Genomic DNA, 27,378 nt, shown 5'->3' with positions numbered 1-27,378 from the left:
TGTGTAATATGAAATCGATTTCTTGTGCACTGTATTAGTGCCTTGCTTATTGCAAAATACTTTTGTATTGCTTTTGTCAACATAAATTAGACTTACACAATTTTTTCCAACACACTTATATTAAATTATGTGCTTCACAAGTATAATATTAAACCAATGAATTAAGCTTCTGAATTCCATAAAATCATTTTATTTCCTTTATATTCTATAACGGAACCTTAAAAATCAAAATAGTTTTTAAAAGATACCTTCAATAAACAGCATCAAGAGCAACTGAGCTATCAATTTGAAATTAAAAAAAAAATTAAAAGGAGAAATTTGCATCCCATCTATAAAAACTTTACAATGTGCAGCAACTCTTTATTCATTAAAAATCAAACAGCAGAGAGAATGCTACCAGCAATTAATTTTTGGCACAGCTTGCATTATCATTTCAAGGTCAGGTTTCATTGGCCATGCCTCAGTGGGAGCTTGGTTTTGAGATCACTAAACACTGCTCGCAAGGGGAACATCATTAAACGCGTACTTGGAAAAGTGAAATTCCTTGCGATAGAAACAACTGAAAAACTCTGCTATCCTGCCTAGACCCTTTTGCCCTCCAGAGAGAAACAGGTGTCTTTCAGTAAGCATTCATGAGCTGCCAGAGATAGCTGTGATGGAATACTTGAGTCTACCCTCAAAACCAGTTTGACCTTCTGACCACAGATCCAAAGACTGGTCCAGTTCTTATGACATCAGATGACAACACAAAACCAGTGACCAGTACTTTCAGGAAGGATTAAGAGTAGGACACCTAAGAAGCAAATTACACACCAAGGGGGCTGGAGGGAAAAGCAAGCTGCTGCAGAGATCAGCAGCAATCTTGACAGACAAAATTACTTCACTGTACGCATCATGCAAGGAAGTCCAACTTCTTCAATATCAGTGGTTGGGATACTCAAACTGCAAGCATACTTTCCATCTTCAACTTTCTACTTCTTCGATGCTTATAAATTTTTTCCACTTTCAAAATGCATTTATTTATAATTTATGTTAGTTTCTTATCCTTATTTTATCTTTACCTCTAATTTCTTAACACAACTTTTAAGATTAAGCAGTGCTTTCTCTCTCACTATAAGCCATCCTTACAATGCAGGGAGCTCCAAACAGTAAGGTGAATTCAGGTTGCTACAGACATCCAGGTAGCTGGTATCATTTATGTACCCCTCTCACCTGACTGATTGAGACAAAAAGACTCCTATGATGACAATGTAGAAATATATACTGAAAATAAGTGGATGCTTCTTTGCAAATGATTCCTGGCAAGAACATACAGTTTTGTCTGCTTTTTCAAAATCAGAAAATTCAAAAGGTATGGATTTTTTCGCCTTTGTATCTATTGTAATACACTGGGAGAGAGAAAAATACTTCTAACCATCTGCCTGGTTATTAAAGACACTAGAATAATTTACAGAAAAATGTTCCAGTATGTTGAAACCATTTTATTCTTTACAAAGCTATCAGAATATTTTTTTCTGAAATTGATATATATTTCAACACATCTATGTGTTTATGTGCATATACACAGTTTTAAATCTCAAAACAAAGGTTTCTCTATTCCTTTCAAATACTTTTTCAGAAAATACTGCCAGAAACACCTATGAGTGGTGATGGACATTTGCTAGCAATTTCTGGAAGCAATCAGTGACTGCAAGATTTCAATTCAGTGCTGCAGTCCAAACCAGTTAGATATTTTCCTGTCTTTGAACACAAAAGAGAATATCAGTCTGTCTTTTTTTCTTTTTCCTGTGTAAAGCAGCTAAGCAAGAGAGACTGATTTTTGAAGCATGTATTCCACCATGACTCATTCAGGAGCTGTTGATGTTGGTTCTTCCATCTACACCATGAAAAATTCCGCTGCAAAAGGCAGATGAGAAAACATATGATCCCTCATTGTTCCATGCTGCTCCTTGACCCCAGCCTTCAAGGATGCCTTGCCTGCTCCTTCCTCTCAGTTACAGCAGTGCATGTCAGACATTCAAAGGCAGAAGTGCAGCAGGGTTTTGCAAGGGACAGGCTGGTTCTCATGTCCTGCAGTGCCTCAATCTCTTCCCCAGCTTTACAGTACATTAGATCTCTACTGCTACCTTGGTGTCTCACCACTTTCATCTCTTGTGGTCCCTTAAATCCACAGGAGCCTGCACACTATGTATTTTTCCCTGTAGGACACGGGAAGCCAGGAACAGCCTCTGCACATTAGCAGCCTCACAGAGGAAGAAACAGAGTGCACCAAGGTCCAGGCAACACGAGCTGAATGGCACGGCTTAGAGGCAGCTGGGAGAGGGGAATGCCAGTAGCTATTGTGGTAGTAAAGTTTAACAACTAGTTTATTCCTAACAAAATCTAAGAGAGCAGAGAGCATTTCAATCCCTCTCTTGCTTTCCTCTACTTTTTATTTTAAAATAGGAAATGCTGTCCTCTTGCATAAGGAGGAGAGCATCTGTTTCTCTGTAGTAGAGGATGGGGTGAAAGGGCTTTGGTAAGAAAATGTTGGCTTCACCACTTCTGGGATTTTCTCTGTCAGCGTGTAACTGTCAAGGGCGCAGCGTGATCCTTCAGAAAAACCAAAAGGCCTCAGGGCCAGCAGCTGGAGAGGATGAAGTCAATTAATTGGCACACACAGAGCAGTGCCACAAACACAAATCCAGAAGTTACAGAATGCTAGAAAGGAATGGATTTAGAGATGGTCCATGAAGACCACAAAAACAGCAACAAAAAATGTAGGGATCAATGAAAAGGACACCAATGTTGCAAGCTCTAAGGATAAGAAGCCGCAGGGAAACAAACTTGGTCATCTCTGTCTTTACATCCAAGATCTCAAGTGGAAGGGGAAAGACATTAGATGACAAGCAAAATTTTGTAGCCTTCTCAAGAGTTGAAGGGCTACTTCTTCTAATGCAATTTAGCTTGCAAGACAAAGGTGAAGCTTGCTGCAAAGAAAGCTTCTACACATGTCTAAGAAACATCAGAATAATGCTCCAAAATGTGCAAACTCAAGCAATTTAAGAGTTTGCATCTTTTATGCATTTTAAGGGAAATAATTCTCTTTTAAATGTCAAAACACATTTTTTATTAATTTTCTTTTTCTAGAACTGCCAGAAGAAACTTTCAAGTGAACGAACTTGAAGGGTCTTCATGTCTACTGTTGTTGTTTATAGCAAATTATATGCACAAAACCTATATTGCAGTAAAAGAGCAAAATAAAGTATTTAAAAGTTAAGAAATCCCACCTTTGAGATATCAGTAACAACCTTCATTCAATTTCCTTATGCATATGAATTATATTATTATTGTCCTTGAGGCAAGATGGAAAAATCTGTACATAAAAATACAATGTCAACTAATGTAGGTGGAACAGGCTAAAAAAAAAATCTATCAATACAACCATATATAGTTTTTTCCTGAACTCTTTGCATACAGATTTTAAATAATAAAACTACATCAGGAAAGGCAAAGAATGTACTTTACTGACAGTTGTAGGCACAAGTAATTGCTGCAGCACTGGTGTCTTGCTGTACAAATCCTCCCTCATACAAAAAATACATAAATTTTATGTATATTTTGTACATAAAAGCACATGGTCCACCAGGCATTCATCAGAGAACATCATGAAAGGTTTGCCTGGCCTGTGAGCTACTCATGTTTGCCAAATATGAGCTTAATAATCTACCATATGATCCAGAATATGGTAGGGCAATTTATCAGTTTTCTGTACTGATGCAGTCAGCTAAGGAAAAACGTACATGACTGCTTTAAAATTAGAAAAACAGAAGCAGAAGCATAATAAATAGATATTGAGTTACTAAAAAAGTTTCTATGAATATGCATAAGATATCGAGTATTTAAAATGTTCTTATATCTGACTCAGTATTTGAATTTTTCAAATACTTCAGATTCCTTATGAATTAGTGGGTTGTCCATTATACCACAGATTAAGAAAAACCAGTAGGTTCCAGGATGGTACTGACAATGAAGGATGCTCTTTATTTTCCACATTTTTATACATGATAACTTAATTTCAACTTATAAGAATTCTAACCATTGCAACATAGTATTTCTCTACTCAGAATCAAAACAAGTTTACTATAAAATATATTTCACCAATGTGCAGAATACCAGAACGACAGTGGACATTGTAATAGGCAGGCAGGACCTGATTAATACAAAAGATGTAGAGACTATCAGCTACTGCAAGTATAGGCTCTCACTGAGAAAAAAAAAAAAAAAAAAAAAAAACAAAACAAAAACCAAAAAGAAGCACAAAATCCTGCCATAAAACTCCATAAAACTCAGCATGTGCTGGATTTCCACACTCCTGGGAAGACAGTGGAAAAAGAATGACTGCCTCTCTCCAAGGTATTATGGGAATTAGCACACAGCTAACAGGACACGGATCGGACTGGAAAGGGACTGCAAAAGAGGAACCAGTGTGAAGAACTGCTTGTGGCTTTACTGATTTCCTAACTGGCAATAACTTACAAGCTACAAGAAACAAAGCCTCTCTCCTCTAGCATATCCTTGGCACCTCTGCAGCCAGCATCAAAGGAAACTGGATAACTATCTCCACAATTCAGTCAGTGTACAAAGCCCATTCACTATACATCAGCTGAGCTTGAGCAGAGAAACAACTTGACAAGACAAGCTGAAGAAATATGTGTCAAAGAGATTGAATTCCAGTTTCATATTAGTACAGAAGAAGACAGTGCATGATTATTGCTGGGAGCGTGTGGTTGTTTAGGGGATAATGGTAGTACCTTAACACTGAGCAGTAATGGAAATTGTCTGTCTTGTTCTCATTCTTTCTGAGACAGTCACTTGTGATATGTCTTGTTACACTGCCAGGTCATTTCTCTCTTCAGGGTCCTTAAATATCACCTGTCCAAGTTGACAATACATCTCTCCAATGATGGCATTATGCTTTGTCCCTTGCTAAATAGTGAGACACTCACTTTACCAAGGATGAAAAGTCACACATTACTTGCAGAAATTAAAATATTAGAGGCTGGACATGATATCAGAGCTCTGCTTCCCAATGCTGCCTCTCTGCAAGGATGCTCAGACCTCAGTATCGAGACATCTCAGTTTGCCCAGGCCCATGTCCTCCTTTATGCTCTTGTTTATTACAAAGGGGACTACTCCTAATGTTGCTAAATTAAAAAAAAAAAAAGATTGAATTATTAAATTTTCAAACAACAAAATGTATATACTATGACTCTCATATGTTTTAAATGCCATCGTGTTCACCGAGAGGAACATCTATTACAGAAGCTGCAGTGCTTCCAGTACTGTTCTGTGCAGAAAACAACTCAGCAAAAACCAGACTTTTAGCACCAGAGACAAAAAGAGTTTCTTCGTGAGTTGTCAGCTCTATATTTAACCCCCACTACAAGTCCACATCAGATGGAGTAAGGAATAGAATGAAACACAGAAAGAAGGATGCTGAGAAAAACAGTAGGATATTTAAAGACACATTTTGTGCAATTCGAGGCTGAAAAAACAGATTCCAAACGCTACATAAATTTGGGGGGTTTTTTGCAACTATTGTTCTTTACTACAATTGCTGTATATTTGTTTCCTAGCCTGTGTTATGGTGTAGACAGGCAGAAAGAAGCCTGCCCATCATACCTGAGCACTTTACACAGACCTACCAGAACAGAATGTTTGCTCTTCAGAGATGGATAAAACACACATTGGCACATGTGTCTACAGAGAGAATAATGTAAAGCATCCAAGCGTTTTAGGACAACAAAATGCATAATAGGAGCATCTGATATTTTCTAGTTTAAGTCTGTCCACAAGGCAGACTTCCAGAGTGCCCTGTAAGATTATGGCTTCCACAGAACCTGCACCCCATGGGATGCAGCAGCCCAGCTGAAGCCTCAACCATGGACCCACAACATATCTATTTCTAACAGATCTTTAAATCACCTGAAGCCATCACAGAAATTATTGTACAGATTTAGAATTCCCACCTTAAACTTGCAAATCCTTTTTTAAGCACAGAGACAGTAAGCTGATTTGTGAAAGCAATATTGAAGAGTGATAGCACTTTTTTCCCCACTGTGGGATCAGATCAGATTAACACAGGAGAAAAAACTCTACAGTTGTGAACTGCCTTAAATTAATGCACATGACAACTAGTAAATTCAGGACTAAATAATTCAAAGAAAGGCATAAACATCATGGTTTATTGATTTTTACTCAATCGTGTTGTTGTATGTATTTTTTCTCATTGTATAAAGTATGTGCATATGCTCCAACTATGCCCCTCAGTTAAGTGACTATGAAAAATGTCTGCCATCTTAACTTGTTTTTCAAACACACATTCCCCACCTTTTCCAAGTACTGCTAGGCAAGATAAGCCACATCTAAAAAACTTTTTACTTCTTTCTTCTCTGTAGAGGTTCTTATACTATATTCATCACCATATGAACTGCAAACCTACAAGCATATTATGCCATATGAATAATTTCTACAACATATTATTCATTCCCTCATCCACTGTTTGGGCAGAAGCACCCATATTTCCTTGAAACTTTTAAATTCTGTTTCAAGGCTGAAGGGAAGAAATAGCTGGGGCTGAAGGGGAAGGTATGGTTGTGTTAAAAAAGGAACAAGAAAAACCAAACATGAAATGCTGAGCATCAGAAAAAGAAAACTCGGTAATGGTAACCTAAGAAATCATTGAGTTGAAGTGGCAGACACACACAGAAAAAAAAAACATGCTTCACTTGCATGATCCTTAATTATGGCTATTCAGCTGATAACAGACAAGGGCTAAGCCAGAAAAAAACAAAACAACAACTTCAGGAATAAATTGACCTCCGCTGATTTCAATATAATATTTTTGTTGTATTCTTCCCACACTCCCTATCCACCCCTTATAATATCAAACCAACACCAAAAGTCAACTCTGCATGGACAGACAAAAAGCTCTTGGTCACACTAATATAGACACTCTCGCTCTTGTCTGAATACAGACACTACATTAGTGATAAAACTTATCACCAAATGAATAAAAATGTCACCCCTTACATATGAGCTTTATTGTATAAGATTCTCATCACAAAATACTTAGCATTCAGACAGATAAATTCAAGATCTCATTGCAGATAGCACAACAAAAGTAAGAAAAGTGCTTGCTCAGAAAAAAAAATCATGTGTGGTAAATAAATTTGAGAAAAATTGCTGGGGAAACATTCATAACCAACCCTGCTCTCCAAATAGCAATGAGACACCAAAGTGAACTTATTTGTCAAAGGTGATGCCAAAGGCCATAAACAGAGAGCAGGTTTCTTGAATTGCAGTTCTGCACTGTCTTCAAAGGTCATTACTTTAAGAAAACATCGTACAACTCAACTGGATTATTTATTTGTAATCATCTAAGCTACCACAGGTTGTGAACTGTGAATAGAGCGCATCATATTCCCAGTGGGTGCTCATGCTCTGCCATTTCAGCCTAATTGTTAGAGTTCATTTTGCAGACAAAAGAAGGTACATGGTTAAATATATTTTCTCCAGTCCCTACCATTGAGCACAATTTCTCTAAAATAAAGGTAATAAACTGCAAAATATGTACTTATGGTACTGTAAGAGTATCCGAAATGTTTAATTATCTGAATGATAATTTAGCGTGTTGTCTTTTCCAAGGGTAATGAAATAGCTTTTAGAAATTAATGACCTGAAAAACAAAATGCATAAAATGAAATAGTTTTCAAAGGTAACCTGAAATGAAAAATAATAGTACACAAGGGAATAAAAGGCTTATGCAGTTGGAGATGTGAAACAAAGAAAAAAAATTTCAACACCCCAAGGAATAACTGCCTAAATCATGTCTGCATCTCTAAACTCAATATTAATTCTGGCCACATCACGTATAACCAACAATATTTTGTTTCCAGATTTCAACTTTCAGCCAGATATTTTTTATTTTGGTTTTCTAGTCCTACTGAAAACAAACTCTTGACAATGCCATACCTTTAATTCCATAGAACAGGATGCTACACAGATTTGGAGAGGGGTTGGAGAGATGGAGATAAAAGACTTGGGCCAGAAGAAAACTAATTTGGTAAGCAATTTCATGATTAGACCTTCAAAAGCTTTAAAACATTCTCCAATGCTAAGGAAAGCGTGAGAAATTTTGCTGTGGTTTACAAGCCAAGGACTACAGGACCTCTTCTAGCTCCAGTGCCTAAGTCTCAGCCCTAATGGTCCATGACTCTCAGATCTCTTTTCCCTCTCTGTACATAAAGACTATTTTTTTTTATTGCACTGCAAATCTTGTACTTGAAACATAGATAAGATTCAGCCAATTCAAACCACTGTAAATTAGAACTCAAGTCTTTTTTCAAGTGGCTTTTTTTTCTACCAGTTTCATAATATTATGTAATTTGTCAAATTTATCATAGTTACATTTTCTTTATAAATTACATGGAACTGCTCCTGATAGGGCACAAACAGAAGAGTTTATTCAATTAATCCATAAAACCATTTTAGATAGATAAGCCAGTTCTTCTCCATTTGAGTTGATTTTATTCTGGTTTCTTAATCAAAATGCCTTATATCAGATTAAATGCATTAGAGAAAAACAATATCAGCTTTATTAACCAAATCTGTAATTTAATTTTTAAAAAATCAAGTTATTCTGACAAGAGCATTCTATAAATCTGTTGACTGTCACTAATTATATTACTTCCTTAATTCTTCATTAATCAAGCTTGTTATTGGCTGTTCCATTATTCTATTCAGAATTAAACTCAAGATGACAAGCTTTTAATTAGGTGAACCTAAGCGTTCAGTATTTTTAATGTTTGTTTTTCAAGAGATCTGGAGCTTTCTAGGACTGCTCCAGATGTTTACTTGAAAACAGCAAACAAAACCAGGTTACATAGTATATACATGTTACCTGGTATTGTTTGCGGTTTTCAAGAGCATTGATAAGTAATTTTTAGTTTTCTGGACCTACTGTTCACCTGAGGTGTAACTTGACATCAATTGCTGGTTAATGTGCTCTTCAACTCATGGTTAAAATGGACGCTATTTCATTACCATTCCATACAAAAGCATCACATGGTTCATTCTCCCTCTCAGCACCAGCAGGAGGATTTACTGAGAAATAAAGTGAAGAGAGTGAAATTCACTCAGTTCTGCTTCATGCAGTCTAGGTTCCAATTAGGTAAAAAGAATTATGCTGCTCACTATTAAAATGAAACAAAGTTTAAAAAAATAAAAAAAGCAAACAAGAATTAAATAGAAATCTAATGTTTCTCTAGCAGAAGAAAGTCCAAAGAATTGATGGCTGTAAGAACCAGGGCTTTTGGGAAGAATGACATGATATCTCTTTGTAATGGCTTTGGAAGGGGGACAGGAAAAATATTGAATGGGGGGGGAGAGAAAAAATATTGAATGCATTTGGTAAATATCATCAACATCCCCTGCCACAGCACAGGCTGCTGGTACTGCTTTCCTCTTCCACTCCTGCTACTCACAGCCCTCCATATCTAATCCACACTACTCTGCCAAAAGTGCCAAAATAACTGAAAAATTAGTATGCTTCCAAAACACTTTAGTGCTGCAATGATCGGAACAACTTAAAAAAAAACTTATTAAAATTTCCCCTGATTAATTTTTAATAGACTGAAAAATGAAAATACAATAAAAGCCAGTCTCATAAATGTTTGTTTTATTTACGTACTTACCAACTCTCAAACACTATAAAATTAATATTGTATTCCTGAACAGTTGAGAGGCCTTAATTATAAAAGCAAACTGAAGCATCAAACAGACTAATCAATCATGCAAAAAAAAAAAAATTATTATTTCAGCTGAAATTAAAAGTAGAAGTCACAGTTCAAAAAAAAGAGCTGCAGTCTTCTAAAAGGGAAAGACTATCTCAACCTGCAGTCATGTTTTTAAGAAGCAGACACAGACCAAAAATCTGCTAACATCAGTTCCCCAACTTTGCAGAAACTCTAATCAGGCTATGAGTTATCTGGCCTGGGTGCACTCACAGCACTTTCAAGTGCTGCAATATGAATTATTGCCCACATCCATTCTTTTACAGCTGGAATGGGCACTGTGGATTAATGTACTGCAATATATTTTCTTGCCACAGACAGTGCTCCTCTCGCAAGTGTGATCTATTGACTAGTTACATGCACTTTGGATAAATCATGGCTGTCTCAGTGCCGTGGCAGGCTCTGCTCTGGGAAAAGCCACCAAACAAACCAAGGTGAGGCAAGAGATGGAGAAATTGCTTGAGAGACAGGGGAGCTCTGTCTGATGATGGGAGCTGCTCCTTTTCCTCCCTCTGCCTCTACCACACAGTGAAGGCGTATCCTGGCCTCATGTCCTTCACCAAAAAGAGGTGGTGACTTTACCAAAGCCTTTGCACCAAACCCCAACTAACCAGTGAGTCAAGTGCCAATGACCACAACCATGTCTTGCTGTAGGTTACTCATCCCTCCCTGCCCACTGCTAGAGACTTCAAAAAGAAGGCAGAAGAGGCCATGGCATACAAGAGAGGCATTGAAATGTGGGTGGCCATGCTAGAGGAGTCCACCTACCCAGGTCTGCTATACTAACTCTAAGTGAAGGGCATCAGAGTGATTTACTGCTGAATATGATACTATACTATAAAAAACTAGCCATGAACAAAATTCTTCCCAAAAATGAAGCAGGAGAGAATTCAGGGAGCCCATGCCTTGTGTAACATGGCACTCCCAATGTTGCAGGAAGAAAGTTTCCAGTTAGTGCAGAGGGAACTCGCAGCTGCAAGTACCATATAAATGATACTAAGCAAGGCTGAATACAGCAAACAAAAAAAGCTGAAAACTAATTTAGGGGAGGTCACTGTCTGAACTTGCAGTTTACTGCCAATTCAACTGAGTCATCAGCATTGCACTCCTTTGGAAAAGATGATACCATGCTTAATTTACACAATCTGACAAGAACTTGGCTGGGCAATCTGCCTGGTCTCTTGCTAGGTAAGTCAGATGCACTACAATCCTTTCTTATGGATATAAGCATCATTAGGATTCTATATGTGGGATGGGTATCTCATCAGAGGCAAGCAGCACAGTAAGCGGAGCACGGTTGCTGGTGCCAGATGATGGTCAAATCAGATGGCTCTTCTACAGCATGCCTTCTCAATTACAATTCTAGTATTCAGTCTTAACAGGAATATGATGAAGTTCCTCAGTCCAGACTTTGTCTATTGTTTTAATATCTCCCTGCTCCACCTCCCTAAATACAACCCAGTTGATAAACCTATATGGGACAAGACTGGTGCATTTGGAATCTGAGAGCAAGATCTTAAATGGTTCCAATTGCTACCTGGCCAAAAGACCAGAAACAGTCACAAGTGCCAAACACATTTGTAAAAACAACAGCAACTTATAAATATTGGTGTAATGAGGGTTCTTCTGGAACAATAAATAAAATAATTTTTAAAATATCATATTAATAAAATAAGTTTTAAAATATCATATTAATTTAGTTTCAAGTTGTTAATCTTTAGTTTATTTTAAAATGCATTCAAACCATAACCAACAAAAATATGAGCAATAAAAACAGGTAATTTAAGCACTCAAAATGTATTCACATTGTCCTTGAACCTATAGTCTAAGATAACAATATCTACTTTGAGGGAAATAAGATAAAAATTCTACTTGAAATACAAAGAGAGCCGTTTTTCTGTAGAGGTAAAAATTTCTGTCACCATTAAAAAAAAGAGTTGAAAATTATGCACTTATCTGTATTTTTATTATTTTAACCAATGGCAGTTGCACTACTGCAAGGGACACTAATGAAGAGCACAGTTTATCTGTTCAGTGCTTTATATTGCAGGAGCCTTCCGTGATGTTGACTCTACTAAATTTAATAAACACATTGCCTTATATTCCAATATCCTAAATTCTCTTGTACAGCACACTGCAAAGCTTATAAAACCAGGTCCTCACCCTAAACCCTCTGCCTTTGCTCTGCAAGAGTAAAAAGCAACAAACACAGAGTGAAGTAGCGCTGTGCACATCCCACATCAGCACATCCAGATTCTATACTAAAATGTCCCTCTCACTTCCCTCCTTTTAAAAATAATTTACAATTTTTATGTAACCACAACAATATTTTAGTTCTCCAGATGGTCGTGCAGGGTCACTTTCCAATGGCAACCTCTCTGGTGTCCCTCAGTTATAAATCTCAAGACAATGATCAAAAGCCCTTGAGCTTCCTTTTGTCTTTCAATATTTTTCCATACTTTGCTTTTTTTTGTTTGTTAGAGGAGAACTCAGCAGTATCCCGCACTCTGCATATATTGTTTCTGAAATGAATACATGTAGAAACTGCACACAAACATTCTGCACTTGAAAAGGCAGCAGAAAGCAGCCCAGCTCCCAAGCCTCCAACTGCAGGTGTTCATGTGCCAGAATTGCATCGCTGAACCAGCATCTCCTGCTCTGGTGCTTTGAGGCTGGCTGTTACCAATAGCAGGTGTCTATGATGGATAAAATTTTCAACAATGAAGTAACAATAATGACAATAGTAATAATAATATAATTGATAAATATTTTTCCTTTCTCGGCTTTGCTAGAGCTATAAAGCTTCCCCCCGTCCTTGCTCATTTCATTATCAAGACCAAAAAATGAAAACACATAGCACTATTTTCTCCAACTGTTTTACAATTCTTCATGTTTTTCTGAAAAATCGCACCTTGTGCTGAACTTCAGTAAAGTAAGAGCAAGCAATTCCACTGTGTACATATATTAAGCTCTGGACAGGCTGAACTATTGACCTCCTTTGCTGCCAAAATATCAGTTAATCATAAAACTGAGCTGCGAGCTGTTACTCAGAAGCAGCAGCCAACATTAAGAGAACAACTTCTAATTTAGAGTTGAAAAAGCAGGCAAAGTGGACAATTTTAGATTACCACGTATTTCCTACACCCTGCCCCTCTCCCCTATCCCCTCAAGGGAAGAAAGGCAATAACAACTCAGAGGATACTCAGAAGGACAACACATCCCAGAGCCACAGAAAACAGCCTCAAGGATTACTTCTGGTTAAAGTGTTACTCTCTGCCTTTTGTTTTTGTGTTAGAATCCTGGAGAAGTGAATAATCTGAGCAATGACCCCAGGCAAGAGGTGAAGTCAGAATGAAATAAAGCTCAGGTGCCCTGTGAGGACTGAGGGGGATGCAGTACCTTTCAGCATCAGCAGCTGAGAACACAATGCCTTGGTCATGCCATCGTGGGTGGTGCTTAAAAGAGGAAATAACAAAGCACACACCTGGCTCTTACAGAGGGTAATGTAAGAAAATAGTGTTTTGCTTCAGATGTGTCAGGCTTCAGCCATTTAAAAACACTCAATGGTTTCACATATTTGATTGCTCAGCACTATCTTTAATCACAGACTGATAAAACAACACATCTAACAAAATGCTTTCTCTTCAGCACAGGAAAGATTACCTGGGAAATGCCGGGTAGACAAACAGGCTGTCAGAGAACTTAACTAGTGGAAGAATTATCCCTTCATTAAAGAACAATTTTGTTTAGCATTAGTGGAAACATTTAGTAAATGAGTCACCAGACACTAGTTTTGCTATGAGGAAGACAGAAAATGATCTAAATACCTAATAATAAAAGTGCACTTTTGACAATGAGGTAAGTATGATCATCACTCAAATCACTAAGGAGTAGAATGCATCTCCAGTTAAGCAGAGGACAACTGATCAATAATATGTTATTAAGAAATAGCATGAAATTATAAATACTGAATGAATTATGGGGAAAAGGTATTTGAAACTTCATTTGAAAACAATGTTGATATTTGCTTAAGCATTAAACAGAGAGCAGAATAATAGCTTATTCTCATTATTTTTTCAGTGAGTTTGCTGTTGCTGCTTGGAATGTAAACTTTAATCCTTACAAGCTCATCAGATCAACATTTACTAATGCACACTTTTTAATCTGTATAGAGAGCAGTCAAACTTCATGTTAAAAATTCATTTATTTTCCACCATTCCGTCTGATACTGAGCAGATAATCAATTATAACTTTTTTCAGAATTTGAACTAGTGTGTGTAAAACTCATGGAAAGAGAAAATTGACAAAGAGCATTGACAGAAAAGAGAGTATCTGTCTGAAAAATAAGTGAGCTTGTCAGGAATGAGAATTAGGAATAATTGAAGAAACTCCAGAAAGAAGATATTGCTGCAGAGATGTCATCTAATACAGCACAGTAAATCACCTGCCAGTCACTGTACAATACCGGCAGCAGCAGATACTGCAGGGTGAGATATTCCATTATTACCTTTGCCTTTTCTTATAAATCTTTACTTTGGAAGAGACTAATTTTGATGTTTATAATTTGCCTTTTAAAAGCAAAATATTAGTATATTCAACCAAAAAAAAAAAAAAAATCACATTGACAAGGACCTGGAGTTATCTATCAGAAGCCTTGGGAGAGCACTGCAGAAAAGGAAGGTCTCTCATTTTCCAGACAGGTGAGGAGGCAGCAAGGCATTCAATCTGGTTCTGTCCCTGACTCATCCCTGATGATGTGCACAACATTTCAGTCTTGACAAATCCTTGTTGACACACCTTCTTCTAGCTGAAACTAGCTAGTAGTAACAATTATTTGCCTTCACTTTAATGAAATAGGAAGAATCAGTCTCACTGCAAGGTAAACAACTTAAAATTTTATTATTAAAATTATGCACGCTGTCACAAAGTTCAGAATTTTCTTCTCAAGTATTTTTTTGATCTGCTTAATTTCATAGTGGATTAAATTGAGTTGAATTTTTTTCTCAAGCCAGATTAGATTTTGGAGCCTTATATGTGAGTGTTATGTTAAAAAAATTAAAAATAAAAACACACCCACAATAACATGATTTCCCCAATGAGGTTTCTAAGAATGTGTCACATGATTTCTTCCTTTCACACAAAAAATCTTTACTCTGTCACAACCCGGGTAAATTAAATTACATTTCTTCAAGTGCTATGAAAACAACCTGAACAGTTCAATTTGCTAGTCTCAGCTCAGCCTCTTTAAAACAGAAGCAGTTTTCCAATTCCTACTTTTTCAGATGAATGTCTAAGCCAATTCTGTGCAATAAACCAATACTTTAACCTTACTTAGATCTCAAAGACCGACATCTTAACTAAAGATAGACACGTAGGTCTTTCTACTTCACTGGAAAGACGACTAAATTATAAATACCATCACAAACTCCAAAAGGTGCCTTCAGCTGGGTCTTACTCCAGCTTTGTGTATCAGCTTCTGACAGTACTGTGAGCAACTTTAAAAAAGATTCTCTAATTTTCTGGAATTCATACCCACTGACCTACTCTGCTAGAATTCCTGGCTTCTGGTCCAGACCCTGACACTCTTCCTTAAGTAAACAAAGTGAGCATTCATCCATCAGAGATCTGTCTTCAACTTGAGAAAAAAACCTATTTATATTTCTGATTCACATATGCATATATATACATGACATATGAAAACCTGAGACTCCAGCTTGTCCTTCTGATTACTTTAATGCAGTTGTGAATAGATGGTTATCAACACTCTTTGCTAAATCAAATACTGTGCCAACTTTAAAATATTGTCAGGCCCTAGAAGTCTTGAGACTAGAAGAGAAAACCCCACAATTTAATTTTTGCTTATTTTCCTCACAGTCTGATATTCAAATCTATAATTTTTCTCCCCTGAAACTAGGAGACATAGGTATTCTCTTTTTTCTTATGAAAGCTGAGATTAAAATAACTTTAAATAGCTTTAGAAGGAACAGCATATAACACAAGTTGACAGTGTTTAATCTTCTTGGTGCTGGCCATGTAGGGGAATTCTGAGAAACAGGAAGTAAACTGCAGGGCTCAGCTGCACATGATTTTGGTAACAGAAGTCAAAAATGGAGAAAACGCTCTATTTGTATTTTCAATTGTATTCTACAATTTACAGAATCATAGAATAGCCTGAGATGGAAGGGTCCTATAATAACCTGGTCCTACTCTCAGTCCTGCACAGGAGAGCCCCAAGAGTCACCATGAGCCTGAGAGCACTATCCAAAAACTTCTTGAACTCTGGCAGGCTTGCTGCTGTGACAACTTCCCTGGGGAGCAATCATAGCTAGAGATTTTAGTATTTGTATTTTAGTTCTTGGAGATTCTGTCAGGCTGTACGTAACTGCTTGGGAAAAGGCAAATGATGCAGAAGTACACTAGTTTCTTTTTTTTCCCTCCACAAGTCTATTTCTTAAAAATATCCTTTTTCCCATGCAATTTGCCTTATGTGCAAGTTTATTTAAAATGTAATTGAAAATATGAAGGTGAAGAAACAAGGAAGTCAGGACTTTCCAGAAATCAAGAGATCCCTTTCCTTACGTGATGAGAAGCAAAATGTTTTCTTAGATTTCTAACTTCTCACTTCCTATTCTACCCTCCAAGGGTTAGCCACCTAGAACAATGACCAGGCAAAGTAGAGGACTCAGGAAACAATCCAGAAACTTGGGGATCCCTGTGGGTGTGAAGGAAATCCTTAAGTCCTGATACAAGTTAATTGGAGCCAACAGGCCTGCCAATCAATTAAACCATAAAGTAAACAGCTTTGGGTTTTTTGTTAATTTTTCCATAGCAACACTCACCAGCACACTTGGTCCTGGTGATGAGTGGTGGTCCTGGCTGCCCCGTGCCACCTTCCCCCGGGCGGGTGAGCAGGACCCGAATCTCGTATTCGGTGTCGGGGTCCAGGTGCCACAGCTTGTACGTCGGTGCATTGACAGCGTGGGTCTCGGTCCAAGTCCCAGATGTCATCCTGTACTCCACTTCTTTCAGGATAATGGGGCCATCCCCAATGATGGAGTTGGCATTCAGCTGGATGAGCAAGTAGGTGGGCCCAACGCCCAGCAGCTGCGGGGGTGCTATTGGCCGAGGAGGCTCTGCAGGGGAGACAAAAAATAAGGCAGCGATGAAACAAAAGCTAGAAAAGCCACTAAGGGGTCTCTACACAGGGAGTTGTCAGAGTTTGGTCAGCAAACATTCCAAACCACAGAAAGAAATTCAAACTGACATGAGTGAAGAAGTGCTGAGGAGAATTTCAGCTGATGGGAGTGAGTGGTGCACTACTGGTATCTGCTCAGTGCTGTATTTTCCTTCTAAAAATCTCAGCTAGAGACCACAAAATTGTGTCTGATTTATATATTGCTGCTGCTTGGGTTTTTTTTTTTTCCTGAGAAAAACTATGCTCATTTATATAATTTACTATACCAATAACTTGAATTTTTCTTTTATTGACTGAAGCCACATTTGCAGTTTCCTTATAGAAAGAGCCGCAAGAAATGATACACTACCCCTGCACAGAATATTCTTAAAAATGAATATCACTGCAGTTAATCTGAAACCACTGGATGCAGTTAGGGAAAAGGATGCAGATGCTTATTACAGGCATTCAGAATACTCAGAACTGAGCAAAGCTGCCAGGAGAATGACAAAATAAAGACATATGGCAACAACGTATAATATTTTCTTCTTTAGTAAGTTACTACTGATTTTGAAACTTGAACAATAGGATGTGTGTTGCCTTTTGTCATCCCCTCTTCTCATCAGCTTCTGCCAGCCTACATATTTCAACGCAGCTGCAAAGTGAAAAAGGTAATGACAGACCAAACAGAAAGAGGTGGTCCCCCCTACCCTGAGAAATGTTAACATAGAAAGATTGCCTCAGCATGATTTATTTTAAGAAGCAATCACAAGCAACAAGTATTTTTCTAATAAAATGAATTCACTGATAAACATGGAAGGTTCATTTTCATTCCAGATGGCTCATATTTCAGCTAATTTGTTTCAGTTAATTAGGCAACAATGCTAAATTCAGTGCACACTGGGGTTTCACATAGCAGTGATGCAGAACTAACAAATCAGCAACTCTGAGCAGGTAGAGGAGATCTCATGGCCAGTACATTAAAATAACTTTTAAGCCCAGACCATAAGATTTCCCTAGCAGGGGACCCTTACATTCTACACAACAGAAGACAAGACACAGATGCATTGTACGTATTCTGCCTCCGAGGGATGATGCCACCAGTGTCAATGACAGAACACATGGTGGGGAGTGCTGGACCTCCTCTGACATCCCATCCTCCCTGCATAATGAAGTTCAGCCCCTGGTTCTGCCTGCTTCCCTTCCAGGTATCACAGCTTGCTCCAAATAGTATATTTACCAGCTCTATAAGCAAACACGTTTCCCAGATTTTGGCACATATCTTGAGGGCATTTTTCTAAATTAGCTCCTTCTCAAAACCACTCAGTTTGGAGACCAGGGAGTCTGTAGCCATGCCATAGTGGCTGTAATGGGACCTGATTTTTTCCTCCCGGAGTGAAAGGTGAGTGCACCAAGGTGTTTCCATTTCTGCTTTAGGATATATAGAACTATAAAAAGTACCTCAATTAATTATTAACCTTTTGCCCTTCTTTGGCAATGTATGTGCTTATGAATTAATTTAGATCCCTACCTGCATCAAAGCTCAGAAATGCAGCTGGCCATAATGAGGGCAGTTTATTTGCTGTGGAGCTAACATATTAAATGTCCAACTAATGTATTCTAAGGTCAGTGTGTATTACAGCAGAAAACATCATCACTGATGAGCATGATGCACTACCAACTCCAAGTTATAAACTTCTAAAACATATGGCTATGTTTAGAAGCATACACTTTGATTAAGAGCTGGATTATCACAAATAAAACCTCACATTAATGAGGGCATTGCCTATTAAGTTTTTATGTTAAGAAGTAAAGCACATTCTTATATTAGCATATGCATTTTGTTTTTAAGCTCTTGAGGCCAAGGAGACTTATTTATAAAGTCTCTCCCAGTTCCAATAAATTATGCATGAATTTTAATCAGTTAGCAAATGAACAAGTAATTGTTCTGCAGTATTATTAATATTCTTCATAATATAATATACTATCAGAACCAGAGGTGAGGTGCAAGCAGAAATCCCAAAAGTACACTAAGTATCAACTGAAGCATGCAGTCCCAATATACCAGGATAAACTTTTCTGATGTTACCCAATTAGCTTTCTATTAATTATTCCCATTCATAACCACATCTCCAATTATAATTTGAAATCACAATTTCCTTTTGTATATACAGCAGCCTCAAACTTTTACAGTTTAAAAATTGCCACTGATAGCTAAAAAAGATAGAACAAAGCCATTATTAATGTTTTGGTTGCATTTTCATATAAAATACCACACATATCAACAATACTTTTATTTCAGTGAGTTTTAAAACGTAATTTAAATCCTTCAAGGAAGTATATGTTGCTGGCTTTTTTTTGCCCCAGCAATCTGGGTCCACCTGCAGTAAATAATCCAGTTTCAGAGTGCCCTGAGAAGACAGCCTGCCAAAAATGAAAAACTGCTAACATGAGGCATGAAAAATCAAAGGAGATGCATGAAAAAGTACCCTAAAGAAAATCACCCTCTCAGAAGTTTGTTCTGGTTTAAAACAACATAAAAACTCAGCTTCAGCCCAGCCAGGTGATGGCTTAGATGTTCAGAGCCTGGATTAGAGGCAGAATTGCAGGAAGTTGAGGCTCACCAGGTACCCACCACAGCAGCTCTCCTCCTGCCTGGCCCTGTCAACGTGCTCCAAGGGAGGTGGCCCCATCTCAGATGCATTTTGTGGCTTCCAGCCACCCAGACCCAAAGCCAGGTGAGGCAGCACGGTGATGTCCCTCCATACTCTCCCTGCCTTGATCATTCCAACCCAAAAGGAGAGCTGTGCGCCTTATTTATGCCAAAAAAACCCAACCTTCCTCAATTACTATGAGGAGATATGGCTAAGGCATGCAGTATTCCCAGCAATCAATTTTCCTTGAGCTCAGTTCCCCTTTCCTCAGCCATGAACTCTCTGTGAAAAGCCATAATGTTCTAAACCATAACCTCTGGAAAAATATTTCAATCCATAGATGGTTTAACTTATCAGTAGAATCACAGTTTTAATAGATATTTAAGATACACTAAAAGTTTGATCAAAGACCCTGCAATGGTGAGTTTCATTTCTTCCTTTGCTAAGCACAAAATTTAAGATTCCTTATCCAATGTAACCAGTTTAATTATCAACTCATTTTCTGACTATAGTTTTAGCCAGTGCATAAAGGTGTTAAATCTGATTAAATCCTTCTAGCTTTCATGGCCACTAACATCTCAGAAAGACTATATTAAAAGACCACTTGTACATCTGCAAGATATTAAATAAATGAAAATGTTTTCATGCATACCATGTTGCAGTATTTGGTCAGCTCTGGTTTTGACATAAAATGCCCACAGCTAAGGTAATAAAAAATTAAGACTGACATTTCATCAGTACTAAGTTCTCATTCTGCTGAGCTACTAGCAGTACATTATGCTCACATCAGTATGTATATGACATTGTATATTAAACATAGTGGGATATTTAGGCACCAATGACTAGAATGAGCATGCAACTTCAACCTCCTCTACCAGTCTTCCTACAGTTAAGTTGTTGTGTCATATTTTTAATATGAAACATTGTATGCAAATAATTACGCATTCACAAGCGGAAAAAGCAACCACAAAAGGTCATTAGTGCTATTTGTATAGTGACTAATATACATAACATTTCCAATACTCTCAAGCCACATATGCACATTATACTACATTGCCTTCCAATATTAAACACTTCCTAAATTAAAAACAAAGGAAGGTAGTTTCATTTGTATCTTACTGGCAATTGCATACTGTTAATGATCAGTTCAAAGCAAAAAATAAAAGTAAACCAGAATCCTACATATTGTTCCATTTTGGAGGAAAGGCTGATACTGGATGCATGCTTGTTAAAATCTTATTTTCACATCTTATTTACAAGAGCCATGTTTTGCTGAGCATAACATGTACCACTCTCAAGAGACTCTTGCTAGACAGCAGAAGGGTTTGGAGAGGTTGGGAGGAGAGGGCTGGTCAGCCCATAGCCCAAACACTTAGAGCAGGTGCATGCCTTCATCCACTCTCATCCTGCACTTGTGCCTTGTACAGGACCTGCACACACTGATGCTGGGCAGTGACAGCTTGCAACTCCCCTCCACTCATGCACACATTGTTCCTTCCCTCTGGTGACAGCATGTTCATCTTGCGCTGTGATGTCTCACACCAAGCCATATACTTGGTATGCTGATGAGCATTAACTGCTTAACCCAATGCACACAACAAGGGTAATCACAAAAAGTTTAATTTTTACAAGTATAAAAAAGCATTCATTCATCATAGGAAGACCAACATCAGCTTCACCTCCCCAGAAACTAAAATTGATTTTTTAATTACACCATAAGTTATCAAGAAAGTAAGTCAACGAAAATGCTAAATTCCTTTAAAATTTGTCATAATCCAAAGAAACAAAAATATGAAATCATGTAAATACATCTAATACTGGATGTTCTAGGGATTACAGCAAAAATGTCTCCACAAATGACTCAAGACTGACTCAGCTCCCACCTTACTCACTTCCTCTTCTAGGAAAATTTCTTGCAAAGCTGTTTAAGCATGCCTGCATATTTTTTACAAGCTCTCTGGCTTTGTAGTTGAATTCAGCTGAAGTTCAGTGCCTGACCCACACTGGCTATGCCTTGTTGGAGCACAATTTTTGCCATAGGAAGCCCTGTGGGACCAGGGGCCCCAGGTGTGGGACACCCAGGCAATGTGAGACACCCAACGCATAGAGGGGTAAGGGCTCAATCCCTGCTTGCCAAGAGCTGGACCTGTGGAGAAGTATGCCTCTGCACTGGGCTCCAGATTCATGTGGAGATATCGCGGCAAAGCTGCATCGCAAGACCCATGGCATCCGGGCAGAAGGGCACAGGGAAGCAGGCTGCCAGTTCCTTGCAAGAGCTACACTGCTTCAGTACCTTTGTGTTCTGGAAGATTACATACTGCCCTAGAGATTCATGTGTTTTAAAAAGCATCGAAAATCAGAAGAAGTAGAAATATTTTTTTAAAATTTGGAGAACATGAATGACATTTAGAAGAAAAAGTTATGGCAGTCAAGTACTGGCAGGGAAACAACATTCTTGGTCTTAAAAGCTGGTTAATCCAGCAGAAAAAAAGAAATAACAAGAAGTAGTGATTGAAAACTTAAATTTGAAAAGATAATTAAGCCACAAATGGAACAATGAAAATAGCAACTGAAGAACAATAACAGTAGGAAAATCTGCATTGTCTTAATATTAAGTTGGAGAGAAAACAGAAGATGTTTCTCATACCTATGGCTCCGAAGAAGTATAATAGAAAGAAATTGAGCGGTCATGAAGGTGGTGACAAAATGAATTTTGAAGGTTTGAAAATAAAAACAAACCATGGAGGCTTTGATCCCAAACACTTGGTTTTTAAAAATTTATTTTTGTAAAAAAATTATTTTGCACGTGGCATATCTTTAATTGAGACTAGAAATATTTCTTTCAGCTCTCCAAAATTGTAAGGAAGTACTGCTCTGACAGGAAAAAAAAAAATCAGAATTTAAGACAAATAAGTTTATTTTGTACTTGGCCTATCTGCAAGGACACCTGGCTGTCATCTACACTGATAGCAGCCTGACAAGACTTGCCACCCCTTAGCACCAGTACAAGGTATGTTAACATAAATGAAGGACTTTGCCAACTAAGGGGAAAGCATTACACAAAACATTACTTGCCTGATAGGAAATTCTTCTGCACAGTTAAAAAGCAGAGGACTGAAGGATGCCAAGCTGAAAGCACAGACCTGATGAGCAGCATGAACCTTAAAGTCACAGAAAAAAAAATAAACTGCAGTCACTCTGCAGTTTATTTTTAAATTTCCAACAAGATCTTAAGTTTTGTCTTTCTGTGCATGACAGACTACACTCACAGCTATCTCCCTATATGCTCCATCTCTAATGATTCCTTTGGTCCTTAGTGGTTTTGCTGAATAACTCATGCAAGACAAAATATGCCTCAGATAGTTTGTGCAACACATTGAGGACAGTTCAGTAATGGGAGATGAACACTCTCCTTGGCTTCTGAAAATCAGGAAATACAAAAAGACTGGAAAAAAAACCAAACCCAAAGCCAAAATGTGGCATATTTTCTTTTTCAGCATTACTGAAAACACACCTCTAGGTCTACATTGCCCCAAGACCTAACCACTAATCAGACTTCAGATGGAAAGTCCGATAAACAAAATTATATCAGGACAATGTTAACTACCCAATTCATAGGTGCAGACATGCAGCCAGCCTCAGGTGAGAAATGCTGCCATGAGGGACATAGTTAATGAGATCCTTGTCTGCACACCACATAGTGGTACTTGCTTTTCTTGCCTCAGCAGCCCACCTTATTCTTGTGACAAAGGGGAAGAACAAGCGCAAGCTTATTCCCAGCCAGACATACCATACATCAGCTCCGTAGATTACTCCTGCCCAAGAGACACAATGCATCTGAAAAACGTCAGAATAAAGGAGGATGAGCTCGACTGCTGGGCAGGGCACATTGCAGAGGCTGCAGGAAGGCACACTTTCTTAAACCATCTGCAGCCCTAAAAATAACTCACCTCAGAGAAGTTTCACAATCACCTCCACTACTGCAAGGCCAAATACTGCTGAGGAATTAACAAAATAAAGACCCAACCAGCTGCAAGTCCTCTGGAGCTCTCACAAGCCTGGCCATTTAATTAAAAATTCCCCAAGACATCATTCAGCTTTTCTATTTGTTCATTAACACATTTACCATTTTCTTAATACATGTATTTGTTTATTTTCTTTTTTTTCTCCCAGTGGACAAAAACATAGCTCTGTTTATCAAGTTTTACTCATTTTAACCCATTTTCTACATTGCTAACAATTGTAGATTGTCAATTTTATTTTTTTTCTGATAGGAAATTTTCTATTGCTCCCATCTTTGTCTTCTACAGCTAGCTTGGAGAAGGCACTGTACTGATGAGAAGGCAGATTTTTTCATAAAAATAATTAACTTTGATATATTACACCACAGAATGACGACTTCATGTAGAAATCAGAAGGCTTTTACAGTGAAGTGTTCCATGTAGCTACAGGCCTGCCTTTATTTTAAAAAAATTAAAACAAAACAGTACAACAAAAAAAACCAAAGCCAGAACAAAACTAAACTCCAATACAATCAAAAACTAATTCTGACTTATCTCAGCTGCTGTCCTGTGACCATAAGTGATGGTGGCTGCATGAAGAAACTTAAACAGCTCATGATCTACGATTGTGCTATAAAGGTTTTCCTCAAACTCTTTTTTCTTTTTAATTTCACTTATGCAGACTTTATTTCTGTGACTTCAGAAAATAATTTCTGTGACTTTAAAATAGAATTTATCTCAACTGCAGAGTATTTATCTCAACTGCAGAGTATTTGGCACTAGCTGCTAGTCCAGAGTTTGAGACAACACCTACAAAATGTTACATTTTAATTAAGAGAGTTAGTTGTCTGGAACAAAAGAACTCATTCTAAGTAATGGCTTAGTGACCAGGTGGTATCAAGTGATTTATCCAACTCTCTTCAGAGAGTTTGAGGACTATTTTCATTGTCTTTTATTACTTGAAATGGAAAAACTGAAAGGATCAATTTTAAATAAACATTTAAAATAAATATCTATAACATTGAAATTCCAGTTAACTACCTAGAGAATCAGTCACTGGAGAAAAAAAACAGCAACAAACAGAAATGGCAAACTGAACAGTGAGCTGAACAGTGAACCTGGCTTAGGTAGGGTACTGACATATTTCAACATAATACCTCTAATTTGGGGTCTGCAAACAGGAATAGTATGTCACAAGCTCACTTTAGCTACTGTTTTAGCTTTGAGCACCCAATATATAAAGTTTGTGTCGTAGATACGACACAGGCTGCAAGCTCATGCAGCTAAAATGTATTTAATTTAGGTGACGTGGCAGTTAGTGACCACCTAAAGTGCTGAAATAGGAATTATTTCAGCAGCAAAAATTGCTAACTTCTGCATAGTGATGTTATATCCTATGCATCACTGTGGCATTTTATTCACCTTGATTTGAAACACCACCACACTCATTTTATTATCTTCCTTTAAAATAAAGGAACAGTGTGCAGCTTTAGCATTGTCAGCAGAAAGTGTAAACCAGGTTAAGAACATGCCCAGCTCATATGTTAAAAAAAAAAGTCTGTCTAAAAATTGGAATATGTCATCTCTCTAAACAATTATGATCAGGACACATGCCTAGTTTTTGAATGATAGTAGGCTATGTTACTATGGGAATCAATTAGAAGATTATGACACATTTTGTCAAAAAGACTGCATTGTGTAAAGACACAGATGCAGCACACTCCTAGAGGAACAATGAATAAATGTAAGAAAAAGAGGTGCCTGTAATGAGAAGACATTCAAATTTTAAATAGGAAAAAGAAAATCAGTCAGCATAAATGACTCAGCTGTAGAAATGTCTCCATCAAAGACTTGATTACAACAACTTCATTATCCACATGTATCAGTAATGCCCTCAAGATGTCAATGTTGAGATTTCTGCTGGAAAGAAATATTTTATCTGCTTCATTGTCAGGAACCAGCAGGTTGAGAACAAAGTTTAATACCTTCTTCAAAATTGATGCTTCCCAAGAAAGAATTGCTCTCAACTCTACAAGGCTTTGCAATTTGACAATACTGTGATTGCATGCGCATCCACATGCTGTCAATGGTGAAAAGGAATAAAACTAGAGATTACAGAAAGAATGATTGAAGAAAAACAAAATATTGTTTTAGAGACTTCAGCATTTTCTTTCACATGGTGATGCAACATGTGATGGGAATATATTTCTTTTCTGAGTACTTGGATTACTTTAATTTTTATTTAATTTTAAGTCTGAACTGGTCCTGTTGAGATTGTGAAGATTTTTGCATTATTCTTATATCTGTGGATGCTTTAGTCATGCTCACACACTCAGTTTACTGCCTAAACCAAATATAGAAACTTTCCAACAGACAAAAGTTACAGTGACATATTTATAATCAAACTCAAAAAATGCAAACACTTGCAACAAAACCAGAGCATTTCAATAGAATTCAGTGAAGCAAAAATAAATCAATAGATAGATAAAAATAAAAAGGGGGGGGGGTGGGGGGAACAACACAGATTTATACTTCGCTAGCTCTACCTATCTATTAAACCTGAAAGCTAAAAAATTCACCCAGACAGCACTCCTGTCCAGGAATTCTCCTGTATGCCTTATTTTGGAAGTCACAAGCCAGTACCACCAAAACAATTTTGCAGCTCTCCTGCATGCCTTTTAAATGAATGAGAAAAAATGTGTCAAGTACTGTTGGGACAGTAGCATTGTGAGACAGGACTCAAAACTGGATCATGCTCCATAAATGCAATGTACATAACCTTGTACCAGAAGGGTACTGAAGTCTAAAGTACCTGCAGATGAGCTGGCATGGCTTTGGCTTCCAAGCATTTACAGTTGTATTTAATAGCAGTTACTTAGGAAAGTTAAGCATGTAAGAGATGAGACTGATTTTACTGTAGCCATTTACTGAAACCATGAGTTAAATAATTGATGCACAGAGGTGGGAGAGGGAGAGGTCACACTCTTATTATTAAGGCAAGACCTTAAAAATGTGCAGGGGGCAGAGATGAATAGAAAACCTTCCCCTTCAGACTTGCAAGGCATTCTGCAAAGTTCTTTCTCAGGTATCCCATTTCACATATGGTAAAAACTTTCTGTCAGCACTTGAATACTACCATCAAAGGAAGGTAATGTAAGGGTTACACATTAATGATTATGCAGAGAGATTTTGTGTGTGCTCAGCCTATGCAAATCTGCAGGGAGGAATGACAGAATTCATCACCACTTTTGGGCAAACTTATTTTTGAGGGGCTGTTTTCTTGCTGTCTTTCTATTCATAATCTTTTCTAAGACACATATAGATGTTCCCCACCAGCAATGTCTTCACATTTCTTATTACAGCATGTCCAAATATTTCTTGCCAAAAATGCCAGAAGGCAACCCACTGGAATGACAGAGAAGGGGACTAATTTTAGGAGGCACTGAGACACTTCCCTCAATCTATGCAATGAACCAACAGAAACCAAAACGGTTTTTACATCACAGTTTTACCTCACAGATGTGAAATACTCATCATCTACCATGCACCTCAGAGAGCAACCCTACTCCTCCACTTCCCACCATCAGTGTTGCATGCAGTGTCACTACATTACACTACATTCACAGAGGTTTAGGTTTACAACTGATCTTGCAGGGCTGGACATGGAAGTTCCCTGCTTTCCTAGGTTCCTTCAGCAACTTCCAGTTGCTTTC

At 37.7% G+C, this 27,378-nt stretch overlaps 1 protein-coding gene across 3 annotated transcripts in view; it reads right to left on the bottom strand.

The window, feature by feature from the left end:
* PTPRK (protein tyrosine phosphatase receptor type K) overlaps positions 1 to 27,378 on the bottom strand; it is a 383,296-nt gene that overhangs the window by 144,173 nt on the left and 211,745 nt on the right. For all 3 annotated transcript variants that reach the window (XM_059467955.1, XM_059467956.1, XM_059467957.1), the window contains exon 7: positions 16,676 to 16,969. In XM_059467955.1, coding sequence (XP_059323938.1) covers positions 16,676 to 16,969 — 294 coding nt within the window. The remainder of the gene's footprint in view (positions 1 to 16,675; positions 16,970 to 27,378) is intronic.

Source organism: Ammospiza nelsoni, chromosome 3 (genome assembly GCF_027579445.1).
Source record: "Ammospiza nelsoni isolate bAmmNel1 chromosome 3, bAmmNel1.pri, whole genome shotgun sequence".
In the NCBI taxonomy this organism is placed as follows: domain Eukaryota; kingdom Metazoa; phylum Chordata; class Aves; order Passeriformes; family Passerellidae; genus Ammospiza; species Ammospiza nelsoni.
Note: the sequence above shows the minus strand (reverse complement) of the source record. Positions and strands in the feature narration are given on the sequence as shown.